General features: G+C 39.8%; 1 protein-coding gene across 3 annotated transcripts in view; it reads left to right on the top strand.

Moving 5' to 3' along the window:
- ctcf (CCCTC-binding factor (zinc finger protein)) overlaps positions 1-25,632 on the top strand; it is a 29,057-nt gene extending 3,425 nt beyond the window's left edge. The window contains exons 2-11 of one of the 3 annotated variants that reach the window (XM_078400352.1): positions 403-1,164; positions 10,585-10,755; positions 15,846-15,979; positions 16,619-16,739; positions 17,706-17,855; positions 18,939-19,099; positions 19,583-19,765; positions 19,895-20,030; positions 21,670-21,843; positions 23,917-25,632. In XM_078400352.1, coding sequence (XP_078256478.1) covers positions 408-1,164; positions 10,585-10,755; positions 15,846-15,979; positions 16,619-16,739; positions 17,706-17,855; positions 18,939-19,099; positions 19,583-19,765; positions 19,895-20,030; positions 21,670-21,843; positions 23,917-24,080 — 2,151 coding nt within the window. In that variant the 5' untranslated portion in view covers positions 403-407 and the 3' untranslated portion in view covers positions 24,081-25,632. Of the gene's footprint in view, positions 1-402; positions 1,165-10,584; positions 10,756-15,845; positions 15,980-16,618; positions 16,740-17,705; positions 17,856-18,938; positions 19,100-19,582; positions 19,766-19,894; positions 20,031-21,669; positions 21,868-23,916 lie in introns of all 3 variants that reach the window. The other 2 variants (XM_078400351.1, XM_078400350.1) reach the window with 2 other exon arrangements.
- The last annotated feature ends 1,837 nt before the right edge of the window (positions 25,633-27,469 follow it).

Raw genomic sequence — 27,469 nt, 5'->3', positions numbered from 1 at the left:
GTCATCTTTCACTGAAGGGAAGATGGGGAGTACTTCTCCCATATACGAAGCAACCAGTGGAGGATGTTCGTTCATAATTCAGATAGAGTGGATGACTCACGATATTACACAGACTTTGGTTAATGTGGAAGAGTACCTAGTGGTGCTGTTATTACTGCTAACAATTCAATATTACTAATGTTAGATAATCGATTAAACCCTAACAATATCTCCTGTTTTAAGTAAAGTGACTAATGCACAGTGAATGATTTGAAAGACAATAATGGTTGGTAGTTGCCACAATTGAAAATATACAAGTGTACTATTGCAAGTGATAAAATAAATTTTAAATGATACGGTCAGTAGTCAACTTAGGAACAAAATGGTGTATTTATAGTTAATCACTTTCTATTTAAATTTCAGTAACCATGGCGACCGAAACAGATAATGTGCCAGTGGAGGAGTCTGAAATGTTTACAAAGGTCAAAGAGCACAAAACCTATCAACGGCGACGAGAGGGCGGGCAATCAGAAGATTCCAACGGGCAGCAGAAAGAGCTGTATGGCGCTGAGGTAGCACAAGCCATGAACAACAACATGCAGGTGGTAATGATGCAGCCATTGGACCCTACGTTATTACAAATGAAGCAGCCGATGGAGGGTGCAGCTCATGAGTCAGATACAGTAGATGATACACAAATTATTACACTGCAAGTGGTGAACATGGAAGAACAGCCAATAAACATTGGGGAATTGCAACTAGTGCAAGTATCCCAAAGTAGCATTGATGAACTACAGGGAAACTATGAAAATGAAGCTCCCAAGGATGGACTTCAAGAAGGGGACCCAGTAATCTGTCATACTCTTCCTTTACCAGAAGGTTTTCAGGTTGTGAAAGTAGGTGCTAATGGTGAAGTGGAGACAGTAGAAGATGGGGCAGTAGAAGTAAGGGAGGAAGAGGATAGTTCTGCTGCATGGCAGAAAGATCCTGATTACCAACCACCAATCAAAAAAGTTAAAAAGAAAAAGAATAAATTGCGCTACAAAGTGGATGATTCCAAAGACGTTGATTTATCTGTATATGATTTTGAAGAGGAGCAGCAAGAAGGTTTGCTTTCAGAGGTTAACGTGGAGAAGGCAGTTGGAACTATGAAGCCTCCAAAGCCAATGAAAATTAAAAAGAAAGGTACCCATCAGTGTTGTATTCAAAACTAATATGACGATTGTCAGTGACATGTGGAACAGTGCTGACAGTGTTTAAATATGTTGGAAATTTTAATGACCTATTTATTTTAGTAACCTTCTTCCTATGTCACTCCATGGTCGCTCTTTTACTTTCTTGTCTTTTTCTCCTGTTCCCCTCTTCTTTCCTTCTCTCATTTCACTCTTTACCTCACTGTGACCCTTTATCCCCTCATTATATTTCTCCCTTGCACTCTCTTAATCCTACCTCATCGTCTATCACTCCCTCCTTTCTGCCTTCATCCCCTCATTAGTTTTCTTTTTCTTGCTCTTTCCCCAAGATATCATTCCACGGACAATCATTGTTTTGGGAATACTGATACTGCCTATAATTATTTGATCATTATCGCTGAAACTAATCATCACTTTGCTAATGTTGAACAGAGCCAATTATTAGGGTTGATTTAGTTTAGTTTAGAGATACAGCGAAAAACAGGCCCTTCGGCCCACTGGGTCTGCGTCGACCAGCGATCCTCACACATTAACACTATCCTACATCCACTAGCGACAATTTTTAAATTTACCAAACCAATTAATCTACAAACCTGTATGTCTTTGGAGTGGGAGGAAAGCGAAGATCTCAGAGAAAACTCACGCAGGTCACGGGGTGAACTTACAAACTCCGTACAGACAGCACCCATAGTCAGGATCGAACCCGGGTCTCCGGCGCTGCATTCACTGTAAGGCAGCAACTCTACCACTGCGCCACCGTGACCGCCCAAATTTCAAATAACATATCCCTCATTTGTTAAAACTTACAAACAAAATTCTGCATTGTTGATTTATTTTTCTCTTGCATAAATTTCAGAACATAATTTGATCATTTGTGAGATGTCGTGGTCACTGACAAGGCCAGACCTTGTCCATCCCTTTTATTTGTGATATGGTGTGGTTTAACCTTGAACTATTGGAGAATGTGCTCCCATAGTGTCCTGGGGTAGATAGTTCTATTGTTTCAATCCAGTGAAACTGTCACAATGATGATATATTTCCAGATGAAGATTATGTGGTACAGACCTACTTGCAGTTTGTGGTAATCCCAAATGTTCTATTGCTGCCTTGGTGGTAGGGGATGCGGTTTTAGATTAGAGTAGCTCTGCTCAGTAACTAGTAGGTTTTGTATTGTTGCCATGATGTGCTATAGGTGGAAGAGGATGAGTGCTTTTGGGGGAATACTGAATGCTGATCATGTTTTGTCCTGGATCCTTGTTGCCCAGGCAGGTGGGCAACTTGATCATCTTGACTTGATAGGTGCAGAGATATTGCATAGCCAGGAATTGAATCTGTTCCAGTAGGATGCCTTATATAAGAAATTAATATAGGAATAGGCCTCATAGTCTGCTATATCGTAAAATCTTGGCTGGATATGTGCTTTGTTCACCATTATACTCTTGGGTACATTTATTTAAAAATCTAGCAATCTCAGCCTTGAAAATACTCAACTCGCCAACTGTAGCCCTCTCAGGTAGCTAATTCCAAAGATTTAGACCCATAATCTTGAAGTAATTTTTCTTATGTCCTAAAAACATTTTTCTTATCATTGCTCCAAGGTTCCAAACTCATCAGCTAAAGAAAATGTCTTGTCTGTCAATCCTTTTAGACTCTTGTGTGTCTGTAACCCATGCTCACTGCCTTTGCTGATCCTGTGGATGTACTTCACGTTTCCAAATCCACAACAAACCAATTCTGTTGAAACCTTGTTATTGCAACAATTCCATGTGGTGGATCAGTGGCACTCTGTCTTGGAGTGAATTATGAAGTTGTGCCCTCATTCTGCCTGGATGTTTTAATTGTTGATTTGGTTGCTGAATACATTTCCTAAAGTTCCAAACCAAATAACGTTCCAAAAGTTTTAATTGACGTCAACACTTGACATCGGCCTGTGAACGCTCCGTCCCTCGCCTGCGACAGCTATCGCTCAGCTTGGGCCATCCATACAGATGTGCTCCATATCCTGATTTCAAGTCAAGCTTATTTGTCACATACATATACAAGATGTGCAGTGAAATGAAAGTGGCAACGCCTGCGGATTGTGCTAAACTACAAAACAGAATAGAAAAAAATATTTTTAACACAAAAAATAAATTAATACAGTAAATTAAATTAGTCCCTGGTGATATGAGAGTTAACAGTCCTGATGGCCTGTGGGAAGAAACTCCGTTTCATCCTCTCTGTTTTCACAGCGTGACAGCGGAGGTGTATGCATGACCGTAGCAGCTGGAATAGTCCGTTGCTGGGGTGGTAGGGGTCCCCCATAATGTTGCTGGCTCTGGATCTGCACCTCCTGATATATAGGTCCTGCAGGGGGGCGAGTGTAGTTCCCATAGTGCGTTCAGCCGAACGCACTACTCTCCGCAGAGCTTTCCTGTCCTGGGCAGAGTTGTTCCCAAACCAGATTGTGATGTTCCCGGACAAGATGCTTTCTACAGCCCCAGAGTAGAAGCACTGAAGGATCCTCAGAGAGACGATAAATTTCCTCAACTGTCTGAGGTGGTAAAGGCGCTGCCTTGCCTTACTCACCAGTACGGCAATGTATGTTGTCCATGTCAGATCCTCTGTGATGTGGACTCCCAGGTATTTAAAGCTGCTCACCCTATCCACAATAGTCCCATTTAACTCCAGTGGCGTGTACGTCCTCGGATGTAGAGCCCTTCTAAAGTCTATAATCAGCTCCTTAGTTTTTGTGACATTCAAGAGGAGGCTGTTGTCCTGATACCAGAGTGCCAGATCAGCCACCTCCTCCCGGTAGGCCTTCTCATCGTTATCGGAGATCAGGCCCACCACCACAGTTCATCAGCAAACTTGATGATGGAGTTGGAGCTGAACCTGGCCACACAGTCATGTGTATACAGGGAGTACAGTAGGGGGCTAAGGACACAACCCTGGGGGGATCCTGTGTTCAGGGTGAGGGGGTTAGAAGTATGTCTCCACATCTTGACCACTTGGGGCCTGGCGGTGAGAAAGTCCAGGACCCAGGCACACAGGGGAGTGTTAAACCCCAGTTTCAGCAACTTCTCAGCAAGTCTGGTGGGGACTATTGTATTGAAAGCTGAACTAAAATCAATGAACAGCATCCTCACATAGCCCCCCTTCTGGCTGTCAAGATGCGAGAGAGCGGTGTGCAGAACCTGGGAGACCGCATCATCCGTGGATCTTTTCGGACGGTATGCGAACTGCAGCGGGTCCATATTGCGAGGGAGGAAGGCACAGATGTGGTTCTTGATCAGCCTCTCGAAGCATTTCATGACCACCGAGGTGAAGGCCACCGGTCGATGGTCATTCAAACAAGCTGGAGAGGCATTCTTTGGTACTGGTACAATGATGGGTCTTTTGAAGCATGCAGGGACCACGGACTTGGCCAAGGAGAGGTTGAATATTGTGGTGAGCACTGGAGCAAGCTGAGTGGCACAAGACTTTAGTACTCGCCCAGATATACCATCTGGGCCTACTGTCCATGGCTGGTGGATAAAGAAGTCCAATCGCAAAATACCTTTAGAGCTGGCTAACTTTTTTTGCCTGTGAATGTTGGTAATGATTTCGAGTTTTTAACTTGAATTTAGCAATGAAAAACTTAAAATTGAAATGAATTATTTAAAATTTAATACATTTTTAACACAAATGTAAATTATCTTCCTTTGATTTAATCTTTAGTTTAAAACACTCGTTTATTTACGTTTTTTATATTCCTAGTATATTCTATATTTCTTGCTCTCACAATCTCCTTGTATTTTTTTGGTCATGTGTTGCCACTCCTTAAGATGTTACCCCAATTCTATTGGCACCATTATTCCCCCTTTTAGTCTAATATTATGCCCTATCTGTGTAATTTTGTTTGCATTGATAATTTTTCTCATGAAGCTTGTTTCTTGGTTCTTGGTCCTCCAAATATTCTCAATATGATTAGAATTTTTTGCATTATTTTAAATACATGTCATAGTTTATTTATATACAACATTTCCGGCCTAATTTCTCCATGCACGTTGGATAATCCTTTGATACTTGGCTTTAAAATCAAGCCTACTTTTCTGAGTGATCAGTGTCTTGGATTCCACACAAAAGTGTACTCTCTTACCACTTTTCCTGGGTAGGATGCTCTTGTACTTCATGTGCCTTATTTCCAAAAGTGGCCAATATAACATTTTGAATATTAGTATTTAGTTAAAGGTCATCCCCATTTCATTACTACTCTGCTTTTCTACTATTAATGTAGCAGATAATGTCAAATTTCCCTTCATTCTATTCATGTTTTTGCCTGATCATTTATGTGTCACTTTACATGTATATTTTACGTCCCTTTTCCCGCTTATTTTTCCACCTATCTTTTTATGCAACTTTGCTAATTATCCATTAAGCTTGGTGGCCTCATCTAACTCAATAGAGTAGATATTAGGTAGCTGCAATCCAGCACTGATTCTTGCAGCACCTTATTGCAGCAGTTTGCCTAAAAGGAAGTGAACTATTTATTCCTAGTGTTTGAATTCTGTCTGTCTCTCAATGCCTTCTCCAAGCTAATGTATTACCTACAATTTCATGAGCCAGTATCTTGTGTACTCTATTGAATATTTTTTTGGAAATTCAATGTTGCATTTCCATTTATTGCCCCTGTTTGTTTTCGCTTCGAAGAACTCTTAGTTGTTATTTTCCTTTCATAATCATTTTGACTTTTAAATTAGAAAAAAACATGGAAGGGGGGGGGGGGGGGGGGTTCTGACTGTCATTGGCAAGGCCATCAGCGGTATGAACATTGTCTTCTCTAACTTCAGGTAGTCCCTGCTTCCCCTTTCTATTCGCTCTCCCTTCCAGGTTCTCCCACTAGTCTTCCTGTCTCCAAATACATCCTATCTTTGTCCCGCCCCCTCCCCTGACATCAGTCTGAAGAAGGGTCTCGATCCGAAACATCACCCATTCCTTCTCTCCCGAGATGCTGCCTGACCCGCTGAGTTACTCCAGCATTTCGATTTAAACCAGCATCTGCAGTTTTTTTTCTGACACACATTACGCATCTCTTACTGTCCTCCAGAACCTCTTCAGTCTTTTTAGTGAAAGTATTTCCACAATTAGGTATAGTATTCTTGCACATGGTGGTAATGAAGGAAAGGCAATTTGTTTATCAAGTTATGGTATGTGTGACTTGGAGGGCGATGTTCTCATTTGGCTTGGTGCTAAAGGTTGCAGTTTCGGAGGTGCTATCAGAGTAGCCGAGGTAAGTAAATGCTGTTAGTGATTTAGTTCATAGAAGTTATCCACTGGCGATGGAGTGGTTTTTTTTAGGTTGATGGATAGAGTAGAAACATAGCTGTTTCTGGAACAGAAAGCTGCAGTGTAATAGACTCTGTTCTCCATAGCCTTTGCTGTACTCTGCATTCTCGCCCATGTGGAGTAAATTGCTTCAGCTAAATATTAGTTTCTCTAATGGTGGGGAGCTTGAGAGGAAGGAGATTAGTCTGAATATGGATACAAAAATTTCAGCTTTGCCTTTAGCAACTGCATGCTGGGCCCTGTCATTGTTGAGGATGTGGGGCTACAGAGTTTAAACCCATTGATTCTGAGAAAGCTTGGTTCTGCCTGTTGCAATTGTAGTAAGTACTTAGTCCTGTGTTGCAGCTTCACCATATTAACGTCTTATGCCTGGTGATTCTCCTGGCAAGCATTCTGAACTCATCGAATCAGTGGATTCTCAGCTTGATGGTAAATTATAGTGCTGGAAATGCTGAAAGATTAGGTTGCAAATTATGTACATTTTTGTTGATTAACACATTGTGGAGTCTAGTTTTAATGTACCAGAATCTGGTGCAAACACTTCCCATTTTGCTGTGTGTAATGCTATAACGTAGGGTGTCCTTGGCATGAGGATGAAACTATCTTCACGGGGACTGCCGTGGTCACTAAAGCCAATGCTACTGTGCACACGTGTTTACACGGTAGACATATGTCATAAGCAAATCTATCTTGCATATTGACATTTTTATTTAAATGAGCATGCTGGAAATATGGAAGGGTAGGAAAACAAAATGTTGGGGGCACTCAGTTGGTCAGGCAGCATCTGTAGAAAAATAAACAAGTTCATATTTCTGGTTGAAGACCCTTCGCTAGAACTGGGGAAAAGAAAGCATGTTTTGCTTTCGATTGCTGACAAGATGGGGATAGAATGGGTAGAATAACGGAAATACCTCTGACAAGGTGAGACCAAATAGGTTGATCTGAAAACGAGAAGCTGGTGCGACTTGGGTGGGGCAGGGATAGAGAGAGAAAGTGAATGCCGGGGGTTGAAGTTAGAGAAATCAATATTCATACCACTGGGCTGTAAGCTGCCCAAGCGAAATATGAGATGCTGTTTCTCCAATTTGCGTTTAGCCTCACTCTGACAATGGAGGAGACCTAGGACAGAAAGGTTAGTGTGGGAATGGAAAAGAGAATTAAAGTGTTTAGCAACCAGGAGATCAGGTAAGTTCAGGCAGACTGAGCGAAGGTGTTCAGCGAAACGATGTTGTCTCACCGATGTATAAGTGTCTACATCTTGAACAACGGATACAGTAGATGAGATTGGAGGAGGTGCAAGGAGGCCTAACCTGAAAGGACTGTCAGGGTCCCTGGACAGAGTTGAGGGAGAAGGTATAGGGGCAAGTGTTGCATCTTCTACGGTTGCAGAGGAAGGTACCTGGGGAGGGGGTGGGAAGGGATGAGTTAACTAGCGAGTTGCGGAGGGAACAGTCTCTGTGGAAGGCAGAAAGGGGTGGAGATGGGAAGATGTTACTAGTGTTGGGATCCCATTGGAGGTGGCGAACATTTTGGAGGATTTTGTGTTGTATGCGACCGGAAATTGGTGAAAGGTTTAAACCAGCATCTGCAGTTCCTTCCTACACTTGAACCACTAGATGTCGCTGTTCCACAACACTCCACCGAGCTCTCTCATTCACTGTGCATGTCTTGCTCTGGTTTAACTTCTCAAAATGCAACACTTCACAAAGTCTCTTATATATTACTAATGACAGCTGGAAAGAGGGGAAAACTGAGACAAGATCGCAAATACCCAGTTCTCATATACACAGTAAGAAAAAGTAAATTACTTAAATTTGGAAAATTAACTTCTAGTCTGTAAGTCTATGGCAGACACCTGAAAGCTTGGGTGCAAACTGGATAATTGTTGTTTGCATCTACATTCAATCTGCATTTGGTTCCTTCATTGTAAAGGAGACAATATTGTGAATACTGAATGCAGTATACTAGATTATAAGTGTATTGCCGCTCCAGAGGGAAAGAATGGTTGCTGGATGGTAGCATGAGAAGAGGCATAAGGACAAGTGTTGTGAATCCTGCAATTGTGTGGGAAAGTGTTGTGAGATGAGAAGTGATTGGTAGAGACAGAAGAGTGGACTGTTACTTGGTTAGGAAAGACCCCTGCCTAGTTGGGATTGGGGTTTTTTCCCAGAATAGCATGGAATCGCACTGATTGTTCAGTTTAGGGGAGGTAATAAGTATAGGTGGCTTTCTTTCCCATGTTTGATGCCATGAGTCAGAAGTCAATATGGATGTTCCATCTTGCAACTTGCATACTTCTGAGCCTTCCTGCTTGTGGGGCTGTTATGCTGGTGAGAGGACATACTTGCCGATTGTTGTGAAGTTATGTTGTATATTGTCAGTAGTGTTAAATTCTAAATACATCAGACTGTTGTTATTTGATAGATCTCCCAATATGTTATATTTTGATGTTATGGAAAGTATCTTGTCAAGTTGGTTGGGCTGGGAACGATTTTGCTTTGTGTGAATTTGGTGCTTAGGTGCATGGCTTGTCTATTTAATTTTATATTTTTCTACTTCCAATGTAAATATTATTTTGCAATGGAATGGTTTGCTTGACCATTTCACTTTTTTTTAAACAACCACCTTGCTTAGGGTCTGGAGTTATATCTAGCTAGACCTGGCCTGCCAATTTCCTTACCTGAAAAATATTTTATAAATAATAATCCTTCCAAATAAGCTTTTAAAAGTTACTTTTCACAACCTTGGACTTTTCGAAGCGGACTAATGCAGTACAGTTGAATATATAGTTTAAATCATAAATAGCACTAAATTAATTCCTCCTGGATTATGGTTGACCTTTGCAGTCAATTTATGTCAATTTATGTTTCCTTAAATATCGAAAACAGAAAATGCTGGGCATACAGGCTAATTATTAGAGTGATCAAATGTGAGAAAACTGTGAATATTTTAGGCTGATCATTTTTTTTCTTTCCTTGTAGATGTTGCCTGATGTTTCCAGAATTTTTTGTTTAAATTTCACTTTCTGCAATATGTTGTATTTTGCTTTTATATAAATAGAGCCGCCTTAAGTTTATGGTCAACATTTCAAGTTGACGTCCAAGCCACCTGCTGGATTATTACCAGAATATGTTACATAAAGAGGCAGTAATCCTTTTTCTTGTGGGAGGGACTGAAACGGGTAAGAGTATGGCTTCAGATTGTGTTAGTAGGTTACTTGTGCTCAGTCTTCACAAAAGATAGTAGCCCAGAGCAACAATAGTCCTAGCAATTTTTAAAGATCCCTATTTAGATAGGTTATGCAAAACACTTTTTCCCCCATCTACTGTAAGATATTGAATTATTTGGTTCATAATGGAAGCTAATTGCTTATGTACCATTACTCTGATACCTTTAATATAATACATAAATTATTCCTAAACGGTGGCCCAGTTTGAAATAATTGTTAATATATATTTGATTGAATATTGTAGTCTGGTCATGGTGGGAAAGGTTTCCATAAATTTCTTATAGACAATAGGTGCAGGGGTAGGCCATTCGGCCCTTCGAGCCAGCACCACCATTCAATGTAATTATGGCTGATCATTCACAATCAGTACCCCGTTCCTGCCCTCTCCCCATGACTCCGCTATCATTAAGAGCTCTATCTAACTCCCACTTGAAAGCATCCAGAGAATTGGCCTCCACTGCCTTCTGGGGTAGAGAATTCCACAGATTTACAACTCTCTGAGTGAAAAATAATTTTCCTCATCTCTGTTCTAAATGGCCTATCCTTATTCGTAAACTGTGGCCCCTGGTTCTGGACTCCCCCTTGTCGTCATACATTGGAAATAACACCAGAAACTTGGTGTCGACTTCTTAATCATCATTATTTCTTGTGTATGATTTCATCAGTTTACTGAGGTATTATGCAGTGCTCACTGGCTTTTTATCTTCAGACTGAAGCATCCTGGATGTTGTAGATTTTTTAAAAACTCTGGGCTGTCAAAAGTGTGTTGAGGAACATTGCCAAGAGTGAGTTATGAAATTAATTTTTCCTATATATCCATTCTCTTATATTATGATGCATGTAACTGAAAATAATCCTGTTTCTTTTTAATTTTAGGGGTAAAGAAGACATTCCAGTGTGAATTGTGTAGCTATACTTGCCCTCGACGTTCCAACCTAGATCGTCACATGAAAAGCCACACTGATGAGCGGCCGCATAAGTGTCACCTTTGTGGGAGAGCCTTTCGAACAGTCACACTGTTGAGAAATCATCTCAATACACACACAGGTAACAAAAATAACTGCATTCATTAAATATTTATCGTGTTGAGATATTCAAAATTTAAAATGTCAGAATTAGGTTTTGTGTTTTCACAAAATATTTGTTTTTTAAAATCCCCTATATTCTATAAGAAATCCCTCACTATTAAATTCCAGCATTTTGTTTCATACAATAGCTGAGAAAATAATTTGCCATGCTATTCGCGGCAAAATCAACTTGTTCAGACCTCGTTAACGTTCATACTTTTATCTATGCTATAACAGAAAGTAAAACCTTATGATATGGGGGTTAGTTTACCTTTTGTGTGGGCAGAAAATAACATCAAACACATTTGGCGGGAGAATATGACAAATGACCCGACTGTGATAGAGACGAGCAATGTAAAAAGCAGTCTTTTATTCCATTAAAGATCCATTAAAGATCCAACCTGCACTTAATTGTGGGGAAACTTGGTTTATGAAACCAGTTCTTGGCCCATTGTTCCACGGGGCCTGACCAGTGAATGGGTGTCCCACCTTATTGTAACCAATTAAGCCACTCTGCCAACAATTTTTTAACTGTCATCTACATTGAAAAATATTGAAAGTTCTTCATGCTATTAATAATAGTAATAGTAATAAACTTGGGACGGGTTACATCTAAACTGGAGGGGGACCAATATTCTAATGGGAAGGTTTGCTAATGCTACACGGGAGGTTTAAACTAGATTGGTAGGGGGGTGGGATCTCGTGCAGGACAGAAGCAAGTGAGAGGCTAAAGATTGGTATGGAGGGTGGTGTGAGAAAGGTTAGTGGACAGAATCGGCAGGTGAAAGGCGGAGAGTGAGGAAGGAGGGTTGGTTTAAACTGCATGTATTTTAATGCAAGGGGCCTGACGGGTAAGGCAGATGAGCTTAGAGCAAGGATAGGATTGAGCAACTGGGACGTTGTAGCCATGACTAAAACCTGGTTAAGGGACGGACAGGACTGGCAGCTCAATGTTCAGGGGTACAGGAGCTTCAGGAGAGACAGGGGTGAGGGGGGAAAAAGGAGGGGGGAGGTTGCATTGTTGGTTAAGGAGGATGTCACGGCTGTGTTCAGTGGTGACATTATGGACGGTTCGTCGAGTGAGGCTATATGGGTGGAGCTGCGGAACAAGAAAGAGATAATCAACATGTTGGGGGTGTACTGCAGACCCCCGAATAGTCAACGGGAATTAGAAGAACAAATGTGCCAGGAGATTGCAGACAGCTGCAGGTCAAATAAGGTTGTTATAGTAGGGGATTTTAACTTTCCCAATATAGACTGGGAAAATCATAGCGTGAAGGGTTTAGATGGAGTGCAATTCCTCAAAAGTGTTCAAGAGAGTTTTCTTAAGCAGTATGTGGAGGCCCCCACACGTGAGAGGGCAACGCTGGATCTAGTATTGGGAAATTGGGAAGGGCAAGTTCATGAAGTGTGTGTGGAGGAGCCTTTTGGGACCAATAAGCACAGTTCGATTAGGTTTAAGATAGTTAGGATAGGGACGGAGAGGGTCCACGTGTTAAAATGCTCAACTGGGGTAAAGCCAACTTTGAGGGTATGAGAAAAGGTGTCACTCAAGTTGACTGGAGCAGGTTATTTGAGGGGAATGGAACATCGGCTAAGTGGGATGTTTTTAAAAGTACTGAAGAAAGTTCAGGATGTGTATGTCCCTGTTAGAGTGAAGGGCAAAGCAGCAAATGTAACGAAGCTTGGCTGACGAGGGAAATTGAGGCATTAGTCAAAAACAATAAGGATACATGGGACAGGTATAGGCAGCTGGGATCAAGTGCATCCCTAAAGGAGTTTTGGGAACTAAGGAGTAAACTGAAAAAGGAAATCAGAAGGGCAAAAAGGGGCCAGGAGATAGCTCTGGCGGGTAGCATTAAGGACAATTCCAAAAGATTTTATAAATACATAAGGGGGAAAAGGGTAACTAGAGAGAGAATGGAACCTCTCAGGAATCAAAGCGGTCATCTCGGTGTGGAGCCACAGGAGATGGGCAAGGTACTAAATTAGTATTTCCCCACTGTATTTACTGAGGAGAGAGACAATAGGACGGAGGAAATTTGAGCAATCACCAGAACTGTCTTGAGAGCATTCAGGGTTACTGTCGAAGAGGTACTGAAGGTACTGTCGTGTTTGAAGGTAGACAAATCTCCAGGGCCTGATCAAATATATCCGAGGACGTTGCTGGAAACTCGAGAGGAAAGGGCTGATTTGGGATTTTGTACATGGAAGGTCATGTCTCACAAATCTAATTGATTTTTTTTTTGAGGACGTGACCAAAATGGTTGATGAGGGCAGAGCTGTAGATGTTGTGTACATGGACTTCAGTAAGGCATTCGACAAGGTTCCGCAAGATTAAATCGCATGGGTCCCAGGGAGAGATAGCTCAATGGATAGCAAATTGGCTCGATGGAAGGAAGCAGAGGATGATGGTAAAAGGTTGTTTCTCGGACTGGAGGCCTGTGACTAGTGGTGTGCCTCAGGGTTCGGTGTTGGGGACGTTACAGTTTGTCATCTACATCAATGATTTGGATCAGAACATACAGGGCAAGATTAGCAAGTTTGCTGATCATACAAAAGTTAATGGTTTTGCAGATAGTGAAGATGGTTGTGAAAGATTGCAGCAGGAACTGGATCGATTGGCCAGGTGGGCAGAGGAATGGTTGATGGAATTTAATACAGAAAAGTGTGAGGTGTTGCATTTTGGAACGTCGAACAAGAGCAGGATCTACACAGTAAATGGTAGGCCTCTAGGTAGTGTTGGGGAGCAGAGGGATCTAGGAGTACAGGTGCATGGTTCCTTGAAGGTTGAGTCGCAGGTAGATAAGGTGGTCAAAAAGGCTTTTGGTACTTTGGCCTTCAGTCAGAGTACTGAGTATAGAAGTTGGGAGGTCATGTTGCAGTTGTATAAGACGTTGGTGAGACTGCATTTAGAATATTGTGTTCAGTTCTGGGCACCATGGTGTAGGAAAGATATTGTCAAGCTTGAAAGGGTTCAGAAAAGATTTACAAGGATGTTGCCAGGACTAGAGGGTGTGAGCTACAGGGAGAGGTTGAGTAGGCTGGATATCTATTCCATGGTGCGCAGGAGGATGAGGGGAGATTTTAGAGGTGTGCAAAATCATGAGAGGAATAGATCAGGTAGATGCACAGAGTCTTTTGCCCAGAGTAGGGGAATCGAGGACCAGTTGAGGGAGGAAAGAGAAGTAATTGATGAGGCTTTGACAAAGATATTTGAATCCTCTCTCACCACAGACCAGCCCCAGGAAGACTGGAGAGTAGCCAATGGCGTTCCTTTGTTTAAGAAGGGAACTGGGGATAATCCAGGAACTATGGAGTATATATAGCCATGGAGATTTGGCTATATATAGGTGCTGGCCCTGCAGCCAATTTTACCCATTTAGAATATATCCAGTGAATGTGGTTAATCCACGGCAGATATCGTTGGTTTAGTAATGAATATGTGTTGACTGATATTTTAGAATGTGCTAATTTAAATTGGTGACCAGTAGAGGATGCTTAAAATGTATCTGAGATAGTAACATTTAGGACATTTTGGAGCATTTCCTTGTCCTGGCGTTTGTCCCCTTTATTGCTTACTGTAGGCATACTGTGGAAATTGCAAAAGCTTACCGCTGTTGAATTTGGCACAAATAACACACGGTTGTTGGTTGTGGAGCTCGAATGTAATGTTGTCAACAACCTCCTAGAACACATTAAGATTGTTAATAGATGGTGGTGTCGCAGCGTTTTGGGCTGCATTCATAATTCTGCTGGTGGTCAGTTCAAACTCCACTAATCTACAGTGACTGATGGATAGACTCGGAAATATTGCTCAAATAGTGCATCCTGAACTTGGTACACCCCAGGGAGTGATCTTTATTTCTCTTTACTACGAAGGCTTTGTGTTGTTAACGCTATTAAGACAATTGACACAAATCCAACTTCTGCCATTGTCCTTGCTTTGGCTCTTATTATGGTGGGATTGTTCTGAATGGGAACTTTCAGTTACATGGTAGCTGCTTTTCAAGTAGTGTCCGTCTACTGTCTTACACGGAGGTCATTTCTTCTGAACTCTTGCCCAGCTGGATGATATAGAAACATAGAAAAAAAGTGCAGGGTTAGGCCATTCGGCTCTTCGAGCCAGCACCGCCATTCAATATGATCATAACCGATCATCCAAAATCAGTACCCTGTTCCTCCTTTTCTCCCCATATCCCTTGATTCCATTAGCCCTAAGAGCTATATCTTACACTCTTAAATATATCCAGTGATTTGGCCTCCACTGCATTCTGTGGCAGAGAATAGCAAATAGGATTTTTCCATTCTTAGAAAGTCCTCCCTTGTAAGAAGGCTTTGCTGGTGTTTAGCTCACCAAGTTCCAAATCAATCACATGGGTGGTGTTGATGAGAATCATTTGGTTGGTTGTCTCTAGGAGAATGGAGTACTTCAAGGTTAGTACTAAAAGTGGAAAAAGAACTGCATGGATTCTTACTCTAAGCCCAAAATTCTGCATTAGATATTTTGTCATAATGACTGACTGCTATGCCTGAGGATGATCTGTCATTTTGGGTGCAATTGGAGCAGCTGAAGACAGGATAGTTTTGATATGCACTTTGAATATTTTCCTGGTTCCTCAGGCTGCTATCTAGGTTAAAACGAGAAGGAATTTGACTGACTAATTCAATAGAACACCTGCACAAAGTAAACAAAATCCCAGAAGGTTTTCGACAAATTTATTTTTGCACCAACCGATTGGCTCTTAATTTGATTATTTCTCTTTAGTCAGAAGAATATTATTGAGGCTATTCCAAATACATACAACCGTTAGTAATCACCACAGCACTAAAAATGCAACTTCTTGTGAATCTGCAGCTGGTGAAAGAACTTTACTTAAAATAGAAGTGTTTAGGAAAAAGTGTTTAGTTAAATCTGACTAATAAAAATAATTTGTTTTCATTTTATTTAAACTAGGAGAATGAAAGAATTGCATCATTCTAAAACTGAAATCAATTGTTGTAAAACTAAGCATTGCAGTGCTGCAATAATGAAATGACAATATAAATGTAGGGTTTTTGCAATTGTAGGTACTAAACCGCATAAGTGCCCTGATTGTGATATGGCATTCGTAACCAGTGGGGAGTTGGTGAGGCATCGTCGCTACAAACACACCCATGAGAAGCCATTTAAATGTTCCATGTGTGACTATGCTAGTGTGGAGGTAAGAGTGAAATATTAAATCTTTGTCTTCGTTATATTTTATGAAACATTAGCAGGATTGAAATTAATGTATACCTTTAAAGAAATAAAAATCTAATATCTACAAGGACTTTTGATGGGATTCCCTTGTTAGGGAAGCATTAATGTATAGTACATAATTGAGTAGGGTGTAGAAACAATAGTTAAACATAATTTTGTAGCATTTCACGCTATATAGAAGTATTGTAATGAGCAATATCGACGTCAAATGTATTTGAAATTTATTAAAAATGCCGTTCAAATGCCCACAAGACAAAAATAGAATGGAATGAATGCTGTATTCTCGCCTTTTACAATTTGAATTAGTGTTTCAAAAGTAAATAAATAATTTGGTCGTCTACTTTCAAACTAACATTGATCATGTGTTGGGCATCTAGAGAAGACCATGTCCAAAATTGTGTATTTTTGGGGGGTTTGATAATGATATTAGGCACCAAAATGTAAATACAGTCAATAGATAGAATTGATAATTAGTTGAACAAAAAGAGTGAGTGATTGAATAATTAATTGGGCTAAAGTTTTAATACGTCATTAGAAAATTTTCTTATTCTCAGCACTGAAGGGTAAAGTGTGAAATATGTGACTGCCTTTTGATTTCCAGGTCAGTAAGTTAAAGCGCCACATTCGCTCTCATACTGGAGAGCGGCCGTTCCAGTGCAGTCTTTGTAGCTATGCCAGCAGGGACACCTATAAACTGAAACGCCACATGAGGACCCACTCCGGTACAGTAGTCCAGTGCATTCTGCTATTTAATCTTCAGTGCAGTACTTATTTGTCGGCTTGTTATAGATGCACCAATATTGTGAAAATGTGTGTTAAATAATTTATGTTGCTGGCAGAGTAAAATTCTTTTAGAGCTAGTAAAGAAAATAATTGGTGATGTTACGTTGTAATGCCACATCAGGTAATGTTCAGTCCTTTATTTATAGCTTGGTATTCCTTTACAAAGTTATTCTCAACAACAGCTATCATTCTCAGATGTGCCATTTCCAGAGTGTTGGAGGAGGATAATGATCAGAATCCATATTAGATGAACGAAGTAGGTGTTGCATTTTGGACAAGTGCAGGTCCGCACCAATCTCTTGCTCCAAGTAATGATACCATGATGATACGTTTATCACCTTGAAAGACTAGCTTCAACAATCAACCATTCAACCAAGCTTTATTCAGTGATAAAGCTGGCCAATCTCACATGTGTAGTGAAACTTTCTCTCTGAAAAATTCTAGTTTAGAGATACAGCGAGGAAACGGGCCATTCAGCCCACCAAGTCCGCGCCGACCAGCGATCCACGCACATTAATACTACCCTACACACTAGGGCCAATTTACACATACACCAAGCCAATTAACCTACAAACCTGTACGTCTTTGGTGTGTGGGAGGAAACCAAAAATCTCTGAGAAAACCCACGCAGTCACGGGAAGAATGTACAAACTGTACAGACAGCGCCCATAGTCGGGATCAAACCCGGATCTCCTGCGCTGTAAGGTAGCAACTCTACCGCTGCGCCACTGTGCTGCCCAGTATGCTTCATTTTAAACATTGAAGCAAATCGTTTGGTGTTATTGTCTATTGCCTAAAACTCAAATGTTTTAGCGTGCGTTTTGTTGCTTTTAAAGTGTGCAAAAACACCATTCATTGTACGAATCTTTAGCAGAGTATTCTGATAGTGTGAATTTCTTTACCAGGTGAGAAACCGTATGAATGCTACATTTGTCATGCTCGCTTCACTCAAAGTGGAACAATGAAGATGCACATTTTACAGAAACATACAGAGAATGTGGCTAAGTTTCACTGTCCACATTGTGACACTGTCATTGCTAGAAAAAGTGATTTGGGTAAGTACATTCAAATTTTCAAGATTTTCATGTAAATATGTACGTCCTGCTCCACTACTGTTGATTTGTTTCCAGGCCAATGGCATTTCTAATTTTTGTGTACATTTGTAGCATATAGTATTATGGTTCTGTTACAATTAAACATTAAACAATATTCCCAGCAAACATTAGTGAGGGACGCGCACAATGTCATCAAAGCTAAGGTTTTGCTCCATGTGACCTTTAATTCATTGAATTTAGTGGCAACAAAAATATGAATATAACATTTAGATTCATACACTTTGTTTTTCACCTGAATGTGCTCTCGATGTTTACTTTTGTTTCTCCATTCATTCCTTCCCTTCTATTATTTCCCAATAAAAACCACATTAAAAATATCGAGAGCAGTGAAAAGCTGTGCACTTCAGCATTTTGATAGTAGATAAAATAAGTGTCTGATTTCTTGGGCTGAACATGACATACTTGCATGAAGTACATTTTTAATTTTTTTTGTTTAATGCAGTGATACTAGGAGGAGACCATTGTAGGCATATGCTTGTTCCTATATTATCCAATCATCACATTGCTTGAATGCATGCATACAATATCGCTGTTATATGTTTTGGCGACCAATTTCAAATAACTACTTGTAAGATCCATTTTCTGATGTGCAAAGAAATGTAATTTTAACTTCAATACTTGCTGTCATAGAGAAGAGAAGCATTTTTTTGTCACAAAGTGAGCTTTTCATTTTGTTTCTTGTCTGCTTTGACTAAGATTTTATATTGCCTTATATTAGCAGTGTGGCAAAATGTAAATTAAGATAAGCGATTTGTCACTGCATTAACGTAATATTACTATTTCCTACACCGAACATCTTTTCTAGTTATTATTTGTCTTTTTTTGGGAGATTTGTGTAATAGATTCACTCAAAACAATGATTTATATATCTCTGGCACAGAGCATCATATAGGACAAAAATTCATAATCTTTGTTATTTCTACCAGATAGTGAGACAACATTATTGTACAATTTTGCCTCTTTTTTATAGCAAATTCTACTGTGAGCTGCAAGTCATATCTCTTCAAACCATTTTCTTCCCAGGTGTTCATTTGAGAAAACAGCATTCCTATCTTGAGTCAGGCAAAAAGTGCCGTTATTGTGATGCAGTCTTCCATGAGAGATATGCCCTCATACAGCATCAAAAATCTCACAAGAATGAGAAACGTTTCAAATGCGAACTTTGCGATTATGCATGTAAACAGGTATTGTAGTTGAAACATCCTTATTAATTTAACTGTGGGTGGTAGGGTGGTATATTTAGTAAATTTTAGGTTTTTATGATGATAGTTTTAGATCAGAGAAATTGAAATTCTGAGGGATTTTACTTCATAGAAAGTCAACCAGTGGGAATGTGTAACATGGATATGGAACTTAGTTCTGAATTGAATGTGACTAGTTGAATTTGGGTCAATCTATGCAGTGTAAGTGATGAAGAAATAATCTACAAGTAGTACAAAACTTAGTGTTTCAAACCAAGTGAAAATTAGCAATTTTGCTGAGGCATAGAATGGATTTTGAACTGCCATTTTTTTCATCATGAATAACTGGTGGGTGTGCTTTTTTAATTAAAGTAGTGATAGAGATGCTCATGGCAAAGGCCAAAATTAATTTGCCAAATGCTCGTAACCTTTCAGTACATGCCACATTACTTACTATGTTAATGCTGTTCTATTTCTTTCCTGCAGGAACGTCACATGGTGATGCACAAACGTACTCATACTGGAGAAAAGCCTTATTCCTGCAACCAGTGTGATAAAACCTTTCGGCAGAAACAACTGTTGGACATGCACTTCAAGCGCTACCATGATCCTAGTTTTATTCCTGCTACTTTTATGTGCACAAAATGTGAAAAAGCCTTCACTCGTAAGGTATCAAATATCTTAGATTCCCTTGTTGTATTTTTTCCAAAGGTTGGAATCAAATGATTGTTTCTGTAACCGGAAGTTTTTTGCTTTAAAAATTCGTACATATTAACCTTCTTGCTTTGCATTTTGCAGAATACGATGACAAAACATGCTGAGAATTGTACTGGGCCAGGAGGCGAGGAAGGAGATGTAGCAGAACGCAAGAAGAGCAAGGGACGAGGGAGGAAGCGGAAAATGCAATCCAAGAAAGGAGATTCTTCTGATAGTGGTAATTCTGTACTCTACTCTAAGTCTTCTGTTAACAGATCTGAATAGAAAACCCTTATTCAAACATCTGTCTTATCTCTGTAGAAAGTGAGATTGGGTATGTGGCTAGAAATTTTCCAAAACACTTTTACCAATTCAAGAATGTAATTCACTTATGTTTGCTTTGCAACAGGATGATACTTATGACCAAGACCTGCTACTCTTCAGCCTATATAATTAATTGCGGTTGAAACAATTGAAAACTACCTGTCTTTAATTAAATTATGCAGAAAGCAGTTTACATTTTGATTTCATTGACATTTTTTGATTATTGCTTGGTTACTCATTATCTTCCCAATTTCTAATATTATTTCATTTTCCATATTCCAATGTGAGCACGTATTTCAGCCATAAAACACAGTTTACCTGTAAACTTTAGTTTTACTCTTTTGCAATTAGTTTGGGATTTCTATTTTGTTTTCCACTTCAAAGCATTATGAACTGTGGACAGGTGGTAGATATGACAAGAAAAATCTAAATATTTAAAGTGATGATATTTAAGGGGAAAGTACAGAAGTATCTAGAGGTTTGATATTTTAATATTTGTCACTCTTCTATTAATAGTTGTTACTTTACCATATGCATTCATTGTCATTTTGCTCATTGATTTAGCATTATTCAGTAGACTTCACACTTTTAAGAATTAGCAGGCATTTGAATTTTCCGCGGATTTCCGCGTTTTTAAAATCCATTTTCCGTGCTTTTTGCATGGTTTCCGCATTTTTCGCTTTGTCAAATAAACAGAAATCGGATCGAAAAATAGAAAGGGGAAAAAAAACGATATATAGACTTGTAATGAACACTGGGGGTTCCGCGAGAAATGCCCCCCGCGCGCCCTGGAAGTCTCCCCTAAAATGTGGCACCTCGGTTGGGCAAGGCAGCCAATCTCGACCTCATCGGGACTTCCACGGCCGATCGGTGGGTTGAATTTGCAATCTGCGGCCGGGGCTCTGGAACTCCAGCCCAGCTGGAGCCAGCAAATCTATCCCCATAGCCGACTTCGTTGGCGTGCTGGATAAACCACAAAGCTCTGGAACCAAGAGTGCCAGAAAATCAGTGGTGGAACTGTAATGAGTAAATATGAAATTTAAGTGCAAGTTTATATAACTAAATTAATTAATAGGCAATAGGTGTAGGAGTAGGCCATTCGGCCCTTCGAGCCAGTACCACCATTCACCATGATCATGGCTGATCATGCACAATCAGTACCCCGTTCCTGCCTTAACCCTAAGACAGGGTTAAAATATAAAACACAGCAGAAAAGCCAATTAGCACCTTTTTGGGCTGAATATCAATTAATGTGCGGATTTACTTCAAAATGTTATTAATGTACAGTGACGTTTTCACATTATTTTGTAATGTCTGTTTTTACTTTGAAATGCAGTAAAAGAGGCTTGAATTTTGTATGTAAACTTTCCAATTTTTTGATCCCCGTTGTACGCCTCGCGCAAGTATCGGCTCTTTCCCTCTTTTTCTTTACCTCGCTCACATGCCTGAATTAGATAACTAATTTTTTCTAAGTTTTTTCCTAAATTCGATAAACAAGTTACCTTGCGGTGATGCTTGAATGTTCCTTTGTTTTTCTAATGATACCTTTGTAGATGAAGATGATATTGCTGAACCTGAACTAGATGGAGATGAAAATGATGAGCCAGATGTGAGCAAGGCTGAGAAAGAGGAAGATGATGATGATGAGGAGGAGGAGCCTCCTATTGTTGAAGTCATCCCAATACCAACGCCAGCCAAAAAACGAAGGGGTCGTCCACCTGGAAAAAGTAATCAGGCAAACAAGAATACTGGTAGTGTACTGTTTTCTTAAAAATATTTGGAATGTGTCCATACTATGTAGAAATATCCTATTATTGTGGACCTTTGCTCCTATTTAAATGCTCACCGTAGCGGCATAACCCGGCCTTCATGACCAGTGAGGTCAGAAATGGATAGCTGATGGGAAGAAATGTATTTATGTGTAGCATTTTTTTAAATAAGTATCTTAGGAATCCCAAAGATGAGAAATGTGGATAATAATTCTGAGAAGACTTTTGGTCATTACGGGAATCGGAAGTAAAAATGATGGCAAGATAGTGGATTTGAGGAACAGGAACCGGATTGGCTATGATTTTATTGAATGGGGAAGCAGGATTGAGAAGCTCTTTGGTATACTTTTTAAAGTCGTTATTCAGTAAGAAATATACAGGTTAGTTGAGGATGGATAGACTTATGATAGATAGATGTTCTAACTCCTTGGGAACTTAACAAAAATGAATATGAATGCTAATTGTAGACACTGGGTCTTCAGGAAGCTTTTGGTATGGTCCTGAGTGAGAAACTTGCATTACAAATGTAATATTTGTGCATATTTAAGGAAGAATGTGACAATGAGAAATTAGTTTGAGAAGTATAGGAAATTACGGTGTTTGAAGGTATTTCTTGAATTGTGCAGGAGATTTGTATTGAATCTCTGGTATTATTCTAATACCAAATAACTCATGATCTAGAAAATTGACTTGACCTGCAATAACAGTTTGAAACCAACTTCTAAGGAAAATATCTATAATAGCCATCCCCTGTACATTCGTGCATAGGTGGAATGACACACTCAGCTGCAATTTCAACATTTTGTTTAAGAACCTATAAGTTGCCAACCTGCAACGCTGTCATGTCGGCATCAACGATAGGAATTAACGGGTCCTTTTCTGAATGGCAGACAGTGACTAGTGGGGTGCTGCAAGGCTCAGTGCTGGGATCTCAGTTATTTACAATATAAACGATTTAGACGAGGAAATTAAATTTGACATCTCCAAGTTTGCAGATGACACAAAGCTGGGTGGCAGTGTGAGCTGCGAGGAGGATGCTATGAGGCTGCAGGGTGACTTGGATAGGTTGGGTGAGTGGGCAGATGCAATATTATGTGGATAAATGTGAGGTTATCCACTTTGGTGGCAAGATCAGGAAGGCAGATTGTTATCTGAATGGTGTCAGATTAGGAAAAGGCGGGGTGTAACGAGACCTGGGTGTGCTTGTACATCAGTCACTGAACGTAAGCATGTCGATACAGCCGGCAGTGAAGAAAGCTAATGGCATGTTGACCTTTCGCGAGAGGATTTGAGTTTAGGAGCAATGAGGTCCTACTGCAGTTCTACAGGGCCCTGGTGAGACCGCACATGGGGTATCGTGTGCAATTATGGTCTCCTAATTTGAAGAAGGACATTATTGCTATTGAGGGAGTGCAGCATAGGTTCACCAGGTTAATTCCTGGGATGGCGGGACTGACATATGAGGAAAGAATAGGTCGACTGGGTTTTTGTTCACTGGAATTTAAATGGATGAGAGGAGATCTTATCGAAACATGTAAAATTCTTAAAGAATTGGACAGGCTAGATGCAGGAAAATGTTCCTGATGTTGGGGGAGTTCAGAACCAGGGGTCACAGTTTAAGAATAAGGGGTTAGCCATTTTCACCCAGAGAGTTGTAGAGTTCTCTGCCACAGAAGGCAGTGGAGGCCAATTCACTGGATGTTTTCAAGAGGGAGTTAGATTAAGCTCTTCGGGCTAAGGGAATCAAGGGATATGGGGAAAAAGCAGGAACGGGGTACTGATTTTAGATGATCAGCCATGATGATATTGAATGGCGGTGCTGGCTCGAAGCGCAAAATGGCCTACTTCTGCACCTATTTTTCTATGTTTCTATGTCTGTATTCAATGTTGAAAGAACAGTATTTAACATTTGCTTCCTCCTTTCCAATTTTGTGTGGGAATGAACCATTTTTGATGTTCCCTTGCTTCAGAAGCATAGATATATTCCATGCATTTATTCTTGGCTTTGATTTTGTTGTATTTTCTCATCAGGAACAGTTCAACAGTTACAAGAACCGGGGACTACAACTATTGAAAATATCATTGTTGAGATAAAGAAAGAGCCCGAGGCAGAAGATGTACAGGCGCAAGCAGGAATTGAGGCTCAGAATGGAGACATCACACCTGAGATGATCCTCAGTATGATGGACCGGTGATGGAGGAAGGCCAGGCATGCTAATAATATGGCCCAGCAGAATAAGATAAACATGTATTTTTTTGCTTTGACACACGCTTATATGAAATGATTTAGACCATTTAACCTTTTGAGTACTAGAGAATTTTTCATCAGGAAGCTGAAATGAATATAGACTAGTCCCTTCTTACAGCATAGAATGCTATTTATGAATCAGAAATTGTTATTTTATTTGTTTAAAAATTGTCCCAAATGTTTTCTCTGAATAATTTCTCAGTACTGAAATGGTACACCATGAGATGCTTTGTATGCTTTTTTGTACACAGAGCAGTAAACTTGTTCCTGCCCTAATATAACAATTGTGTACAGTATCTGTGCCGTAGCTCCTTTTGCATAAGAGGAATGTTTCCCAGTGGCACGAAATATTGTGATATATATATGTTGCAAAGAACATAGGCTATTTTTACCATAACGGTCCTGCCCTACTTAAGAGCTGAGCAGGTGGAAATTTGACTTGTAGTAAACTTTAAATACAAAAGAATTGTGAATTTTTGGAAGTATAGTTATGACTTTGTGCAACCTGATTATAAATGGTAATACATAAGTTTTGGTTTCTTTCACTATAGTAGGGTGTATCAAAGTGCAAATCACTGATTCAAAATCATTGTGTTACTGTTAAATTAAGTTCAAGCCACATGAATTATTTTAGAACTGACCACCCATAGTAACACTGATGTTTGTTGTGTGTTTGCTTTTTTTTGTACAGGGCATCTCAAAAATGGTCATGCTTATTGTAGATAACTTTTTTACATTTTAATCTTTTCTAGTGATTATGTATCAAAAGTGCAGGAGAATAACATTTTAACCACTGCTTGAGACGTTTACAAATTATTTGTCACAAAGAGTCAAACTCTCCCGTGTTTGTGAATATGTGCAGAATCATGTAAAAATTAATTTGCAAATTGAGCTGTTCAGAGCAGAAAATGTCAAATTGTAATAAGCACATTCACAGCATACTACAAATTCCTTTAAAGTTGCAGATTTTAATGTTGTAAATTTTAATTACTTACTTTCATTATAGGTTGGCTGTCTCCCACCTATTATTTTTTGCTTCTCTGAACCTCTATGTATCTGATATATTTGTAAGAGGGCATAATGGAACTAATCCTTTAAAACTAGAAGAGAGTTTTGAAGATTGAGTATATCCATTTGTGCTTTGTGATGCAAAATAAAGTAATGTGAAGTTAGCGCTATTGCAGATATGAGAAAGATGTGCCAGAAAAGTATGTCAGAAAACATATGCTTTATTTGCTGAATCAACATGATTTTTTTTTTTGTTCTCGGTGAATTGCAATTAAATCTGCTTTGTGCCCATTTTTAGCTTTTGACTCTGGGTTGATTTTGGTTTTTTTAATGTGGCTGTACTGTTTCAGTGAAGGACAGTGAGTCAAGCTGATGAGGAAGCGATGTAAAAATACTCTTTCAATGGGTTTGTGAAAGCTAGGGTAAAGCATCTAATTAATGTAGTGCTGTACAGCTGGTAAATAAACCATTTACCTGCCTTTCATGTGTGTTTTCATTTTAGTGAATTTATATTACATTTGCATATTCATTCATCTGTCAATATTTGGAGCATATAAAATAGCAGAACCAGTGCAATTTTACCAAACATCTGTTTTGTAAATTCAAGATTGTATTGGCTCTCACTTTAGATGTTTCATTCTTCTCCCCCCCCCACCCCCTCACCTTAATCTGACATAAATATGTTATGCATTATATGTACATTTGCTATTGATTTGGCTGGATAATATTTCACGCTAATTTTACTTTCACAGACATCTACCAAAGGTTTATAGAATAAAGTCTGAACTTAAAAGCTCAGAAATGTAAGGGCTCATACCAGTGGACACTGGTATTCCATCAGTATTCCATCTAAGGAATTTAGATGAAAAAATGAATAACTAGCAAGCTTCTTGTAAAATGTTTGTAAAAGTGAGTAATTTATAAGTTAGACCTTTTGTATATAATGCAATGGGTCCGGATGCCTATTGGGAATGTGGTTCATTTTTAATTAACAATTAAGACGTAGGAATTAATGCCTTTTGTTTATTTGCTTGAGAAAATGTGTTGCTGCAGATGTTACCTGACACTACTACAGTCCTATCCCATTGCCATTAGTAAGGGTGTATTCTTATGAAGATAGACACAAAAAGCTGGAGTTATATCCGCTTGGTATAACTGAACAACTTGTTTTGGCATTTAAAGGGGCAGTTAACGATATTTGGTCTGGAATCATACGCTCCTATTCCTAGTAAGGGTGGCAGATTTCCTTCTCTGAAGAGTATTTGTAAATGTTTTAATTTAATGGTGACATAATTGTCATTAACAAGTATATAAGTTCTTGGAGCAGAACAACGCCATTTGACCCATCGAGTCTACTCCGTCATTCAATCATGGCTGATCTATCTTTCCCTCTCAACCCCATTCTCCTGTCTTCACCCCATAACCCCTGACATCTGCACTATCACAAATCTGTCAATCTCTGTCTTAAAAATATCCATTGACGTCCTCCACAGCTGTCTGAGGCAATTAATTCCACAGATTTGCCATCCTCTGACTAAAGAAATTCCTTCTCATCTCCTTCCTAAAGGTACATCCTTTTATTCTGAGGCTGTGGCCTCTGGCCCTAGATATAGGCCCAGTGCCTTCAAACGCTCAACATATGTTAACCTGATCATTCTCTAAACCTCCTCTGGAACCTGTCCAATGCCAGCACATCCTTCCTCGGATATCGGGGCCCAAAACTGCTCACAATACTCCAAATGCGGCATGACCAGTGCCTTGTAAAGCCTCTGCATAACATCCCTGTTTTTGTATTGTAACCCTCTGTAAATAAATGTTAACATTGCATTTGCCTTCCTTACTGCCGATTCAACTTGCAAATTAACTTTTTAGGAATCCTACTCCCGCACTCCCAAGTCCTTTTGCACCTCTTGATTACTCATTTTGCTCCCCATTTAGAAGATAATCTAGGCCTTTATTCCTACTACCAATATGCATGACTCCACACTTTGCTTCGCTGTATTCCATCTGCCACTTCTCAGCCCATGCTCCCAACCTATGCAAGTCCTTCTACAGAGTCCCTGCTTTCACTACACGGCCTACCCTCCACATATCTTTGTATCATCTGCATACTTGGCTAGAAAGCCTTCAATTCCCTCTTCCAAATCATTGATACACACCATGAAGAGTAGCAGCCCCATCACCGACCCCTGCGGAACACCACTAGTCACTGGCCGCCAACCAGGAAAAAAAACCTTTATTGCCACTCTGCCATCCAGCCAACCTGCTATCTATGCTAATAATTCCCCTCTGATACCATGAGTTCTCATCTTCTGTAGCAGCCACATG

Source organism: Rhinoraja longicauda, chromosome 6 (assembly GCF_053455715.1).
Source record: "Rhinoraja longicauda isolate Sanriku21f chromosome 6, sRhiLon1.1, whole genome shotgun sequence".
NCBI classification, from domain to species: domain Eukaryota; kingdom Metazoa; phylum Chordata; class Chondrichthyes; order Rajiformes; family Arhynchobatidae; genus Rhinoraja; species Rhinoraja longicauda.
This window is presented reverse-complemented; position numbering and strand designations above follow the sequence as displayed.